At 40.3% G+C, this 6,047-nt stretch overlaps 1 protein-coding gene across 1 annotated transcript in view; it reads left to right on the top strand.

The window, feature by feature from the left end:
- Window positions 1-6,027, top strand: part of T265_01634 (hypothetical protein) — a gene marked incomplete at both ends in the record, with an annotated part of 17,291 nt that extends 11,264 nt beyond the window's left edge. Inside the window, 4 exons of the mRNA XM_009165700.1 lie at window positions 619-748; window positions 2,043-2,420; window positions 3,363-3,430; window positions 5,754-6,027. Of these exons, the coding sequence (XP_009163964.1) occupies window positions 619-748; window positions 2,043-2,420; window positions 3,363-3,430; window positions 5,754-5,933 (756 nt within the window). The remainder of the gene's footprint in view (window positions 1-618; window positions 749-2,042; window positions 2,421-3,362; window positions 3,431-5,753) is intronic.
- Between the last annotated feature and the right edge of the window lie 20 nt (window positions 6,028-6,047).

The raw sequence follows: 6,047 nt of genomic DNA, 5'->3' as shown, positions 1-6,047 counted from the left end.
CTTTACTGTGAGCTGTGACTTAGCAAAACAAAAGTTACCAGTAAATTAGCCCGATGGAAGTCAAACGGTTCCCGTTGAGAGATGGCTCGGTTTTTGATATTGAATAATCAACCTGATTTATGTACTCCTATTCCCTGTTTGACAGGATCTGAACATTATGATTTGTTTTGGATTTTACGGACAAATGACAAGCCAAGATTTATGGTTGGCTCTGAGCATTTCTAGAAGGCGTTCACGTGCTATATTGTCAAATCAAATGAGCTATATCAAGCATCGATATAGGAACGGCCTGTAAACGTTTTGCCTAATCTTCAAGGTCAAAATAGTCTCTTTGAACTGAAAGAAAACCTACTAAAGCAATCCACAAGCACCAGCTTCCAACGCTCTGACAGTGCTTCTTCCACTGGAGTGGATCTGGATGACACTATATCATTTGCTTGAAAAGTAGAAGAATTTCTTGTGTTTACGGCACACGAAGTATGTGTCCATGGCTGTAGTGCATATAAATATATATATATACCTATATATATATATATGTATATGTATATATGTATGTACAATCATGTTGTCAGCTTCAGTAGTGTAAGGACATCATAGCCTATTGTTTTCTTCTTGCAGTCAAGAGGGAAATACGAACCTATCTCTGGAGCGCTGAAAACTGCAGACGAACTCGTGACCTTCTATACGAGGCTGTTAGACAAGTACAAGGATATTTGTCTTCTGGTAAACCCTTTTCGGAAAGAAGTAGGTGTAATTCGTTTTTGAAACATTCTTTAAAGCACTGAAAAAACACTATGTGAAACGAAATCTCCCAAACCAGTTGAAACGAAAAAGCGAAACAAAGAATTTTGTTTGCGCAAAACGTGTCACCGAGGTGTCAGATAAAATATGTTAATGATGGTTCCGTGCACTTCTATATGAAGTATTCCTAGGGCTTTCACAACAACTGTTTTTTTAAAACGATTTCTTTGTTAATAACCGTCTCAATGCAGTTGAGAACTAGCATAAGAACCACTAATGCAGTATAGCATCTGCATGCATTAATTTCCCCGTCCTTTATTTCTGTCCTATGAACGGGCAAGCTCCAGATCAGGTTGCCTCCGGCTGACCTCTTCAAACTGTCTGGATTGGACACAATCATTATCACTGCCATTGTCGCCAGTATTATTGGTTATTGTATACACACACGACTTATGCAGTGTTTTTATCTGGACTCAAATGCTTAACGGGTTACCACACTCCGGACTTGTACGATGCTAGCACGTATGTGGTCGATCGATACCACAGACTATAGTCGAATAGAAACAAAATCAATAGAAATGCACGAAACAAATTGAAGTTCAACCCAGGAACTTTCTTATGTAAAACAAGTTGGTGAAGATAATGATTTTTGTGCACAGGATGAACAAGGATCGGTCAACCAGCTATTTATTGTTCCAATCGATCAGCTGACTACATTGTTCAAAATACAATTAAGCAAATAATATAACGCGAATGTAATTAAAGGGCCTGACAGTTGTTATTAGTTTGTTGGGGGTAGCGCAATAACTTTTCTTCACCGAATGCTACTGGTCCTTGTTGAACACTGTCTACACTAACCGAGGGTTTGGCACTCTCAAAGGAAACAGCGTTGTCCGTCAATACGTGGAACTATCCACTCTGCTTTAGGTTTTACCGCCAAACCACTACGGTCTTCTTTAAAGTTTTTCAATGATACAGTCTTGCAGTTGGAAGAATATGCTACAAACCTAGACAATTCTAGCTTTGAAGGGGGGTAAACTAGTCAAACTCAGGGGTTCCGGGCTTTAAAACATCAGTACGTATAGCTACAAGTGTGTAAAAGCATGACGAGTAAATTTTTCAATGTAAAAGTGCACTAAAACAGATTCACGCATGGACACCGAAGCAAACGTGCCAATTGTCCGACAACAGGAAAGTGGGTTGAAATTAGCCATAATATTCCACAGGAGACGGACGGCTTGATCAACAGCTTAGTCTAGATTTAAAAATTATATGCTTTGCGAGGGACCACTAACTACCAGTTTCATCTTTGTCTTGTTTCTCATTGCAGGACAATAATGCGTGGAGCGCACTTCAGAAAAATGTTGGAGACCAAGTTCTTCTGGTTACCAGCATCGCACCACAAAAGCTATGGACGGTGACTCAGATGAAAAGTGAGGCACTGAACGTTCCGCGGGATAATGGCTTCTGCTACTCTTCTTCTGGTCCTGGAGTGAAGTGTATGGCTAACAAACTGATGTCAAGCGCGTATTCCACCGAGGAGTCTGAAATAAAACAGCTTCACGTGAATGACCAATTTCAAGATTCTGTGGAATTTTCGGGATGGATGTTCGACAGCTTGGCCCAGTTGGACTGCTTTCTGGTTTCTGAACTTATTCAGGCAGTAGAAAATCTACATTGTGAGTACCATACCATTATTTTTGTTTACTTGTTCACCATGGGTATAATGTAACTTTATAACAGCAAGAATTTCAGGATATTACACGTAAAGTGAAAATTTGTTCAGTTGGCATGGTAAATGAATCCGTTTGACCGACACGTGTAATGACCTAGGTATAATTGTGTCGTTTGGGCAGGAGTGGGAAGTGTCATTCTACCAATGAGGTTCCTGAGAGTTGTGTGCCTCAATTACATGTCAGTTGAGTGAGAATCCAGGTTGCGTTGGTCGAATAAATTTAAGACTCCAGCAAATTCGTGACAGTTAGTTATCATCACCGGTAACAAAATTGGGAACATAGTGGGTTTCGTAGTATGATTTACACATGTTCTGATGCACGAGGATATGTGTTTTTGGCGCCAAAACTGCACAAAATTACCAAGCCCTATTCTAGCTCTTGTTATTCGTCAACTTATTTCTGCCAACACACTAACGCCAGAAATAATCCAACCTTTGCTACGTCTATAATGTCCTACAACCTCATTGAATCATTAGATGCCGTGTCTCTCAGCAAGAACTTGCACTCAGAACGTGCCAAGTGCAAGAATGAGTTTTTTCATAGAGGAAACTACTCACAAGGTTGCTGAAAACTCTTCGACAGCCCACGACCGCTTTCGCCCTTCTTGGGGCTCATCAGTTTTCAGCAAACTTGTGAGTAGTTTCCTTTATAAAAATATACTGCGATGTCTCCAATTTCGTGCCAACTGAATCATGAGGCGGCCTGTGTGCAGCACATTCAGTCGTATAATATCACGAACGAGAGATTCAGTCGAGTCTCTCGCGAAAACCAAGTTGATTTGCAAATGAGTGTATTTCTCGAATGACTTTTTTCGTTATTTATTACTAATTACCCATTATACTATCGTTCAACATTTTCACTCAGTTATATCAACATGTTTTTTAGTCGCAGAGAAGCGCAGCATATTTGCTGTTGACCGGATGCTCACGTCTGAGTTATGGCCTGTGGACTTGGTAGGTTGACCAATGTTTTGTACTTCATGAGTTTCCATCAGCATTTTATTGACCTCACCACACGAAAGCAAAAGATTCTGTGTGTGGGCAAAAGGCTTACTTACGTATTTAAGCTACTTTTTGGCTACAAGGCTCATTAAAAACTTAATAGAAGCGACATATTTACTTTTATCGTGTCCACGATAACAGTGCTATGCGGTTCTGGCTATTGGGATTTTGGACTACACTGATTCTGAGGTGTACATTGAATGGGGTGCGTTCCTTCAACCATGCAGTCGAACAAAGCATAGTGGACCACTGTTTTCCTGAAACACGCGTTACAAGGCGACATGAGGGTAACTTGTAGGAAGAATGTGGAAAAATGGAAGTTGCGACTACGACTTGATCAATTAAATGAAGTCAGTCTTTGCTGAAATATCGTGAAACACACGCTTCATTCTTATTAGGAATCATGGGGCGAAACAGTGTTCAATTCTATCAAGAGGTAAAATTTATTCACCTCACAACAGAGCAGTTTTAATCATACTATCTAAATGTCTTTGTATTTTGACTCAAACTAAAATGTAGGAATTTATTCCAGTACAAGAAAGAACGCTTTGCAATACACAAAAAAAAATTTATTTGGACCACTCTTCAAAACGTAGTTGGGAATAAAGTCAACAACAAAACAAATAAATTCACATCACAATCACACTGATGGTAAACGGTAACGTCATGAAAACCGGAATAAGAGTTGAGCTTAACCGTGATACAGACAGCGCGTGCCTCAAACGAACAAATTCTGGGGTTATTAGCAAACCTTGTCGCATTTTCCTCACAGTGTTGGTTTTCTAGAGACTTCAAACCCAAGTGAGAAAAACATCAAAGAGATCGTATCGATGTTGATTCCAGAAATGTTGAAGCTCATGAGCACTGGTATTTTGTGTCGACAGCAGTGTCCAAAAAATTTGCTGCATTTCTTCTCACGATCAACTTTAATGCTAAGTTGGGAACGTCGAAACTCACAGCTTAAACAACGGCTATTTTATAGACGACTTTATTTTTCCAATCGTAGTCTGTAAATAGTTCATTGTAATAGGGTGCGTCATACAGTGTAAGAGAATAAAGGTTCTTGCGTGGACTGCTACTGTTAGGCTATGGTGGCCAAAATGAGTTTGGTAAGTATGATTGGAGGGAAAAAACTAGAGTACATGCAACGAAACCGTATTTAACGTGCATTGTGGTCGGCAGGAAGATAACTTATGTATCATTTGATCGGTGACTTCCGGGAAGAAACGGTGTAAGTAATACCTCCGACATTAGTCGCCCTTCCAAGACAGGAAATAGGGAAAATACAAAACAACACGCAATTATTCCCGAGTACTTAACAACCACACAATCCGCCGGATAGGATTCCTCTCCAATTACACCTCACTCTTTAGGACGGAAAACGAGCTAACCAAGGAGATCTGAACTAGGCTTCTGCCAATCTGATTTGTTCAAGGCGCCTCCTCCAGCAGAGGTTTAGATGCAAGCTCAAATCTGCGAACACCGAAAGTTTAGCACAATCTGGTCAGTTAATTTGAATATGACAGAAAATCATAGATGTGAGCGCTTGTGGACATCAAAGTGAATACAGACCTAATACACTGTTCAACCAGTGGTAGATTAGTTAGAGCAAAAAGGAGTGGTTGGGTTTTTAGCATGTGCGGAGTCTGGGGAGGCTACACCCTAGTCCAAAAAGTATGATTTCATAATAAGTGATCGGGAAAGCTGCAGTAACAGCAAAAAATACTCGCCCAATGATGGTCCACTAGATTAATTCAAAGGCCAGTCTGAATTATTACTGATTGCTTGCTGAAACTGGAGTTCTATTGCAGCATTCATGACGAACTTAAACGAAGTTATAAAGCAACGACTGGCACCGATGATCATTTCTTATCTAGGGATCTGCTTTCCTCAGTTCACCAAGGCTGTTATTGGAATGGGGATTCCTAAGGTCACAGTCAGTGACTGATGTTTGCTTGCTATTTTGGGCTCTCTACATAATTACGACACTTTTATGTGTTGTACTTGGCGTTGGGTGTACATTCTTGCCATTGACTCTCACACCTGACCCTGTATGACGGACACTTGTTGGAATGGCTTCGAATGAGACGTTTTTCCCTTTTTTCCTACCATTCTCCTGTAACCCTTCAACATCCTTCGCTTGCATTTACTGTTTTTGTCTGTGACCATGACCTCCAAATATAAACGATAGCATAGATGCATGTGTGGCCACATATATGTACATATATGAGCAAGCCTAAATAAGGAAGTTAATTGGTGTTTCTCTCATTTACAGGCAGTTGGTTTGGGCGTGCATTTCCTAAAAATTGGTGGACTGGCGGGTGAGGAGCATGTGAGCAAGTTAATTCACTGGATGAATATAGCCAATTCTTCTGACGAGGGTGTGACCATAAGACCAACAATGTATTCATGGGCCAATTTCAGAAGACTCCCGGATGAAACAGGAGAAACGTAAAGAGAATGGATTTGTGAAATATCTTTCCCGTGATGTACACTCCCTAGAAGTGGATTCCTCAAATTGTTCTCTTATCAATATTTTGCACTGGATAAATAAACAATTTCTTCTTTG

Source organism: Opisthorchis viverrini (assembly GCF_000715545.1).
Source record: "Opisthorchis viverrini unplaced genomic scaffold opera_v5_18, whole genome shotgun sequence".
Classification (NCBI taxonomy): Eukaryota; Metazoa; Platyhelminthes; class Trematoda; order Opisthorchiida; family Opisthorchiidae; genus Opisthorchis; species Opisthorchis viverrini.
This window is presented reverse-complemented; position numbering and strand designations above follow the sequence as displayed.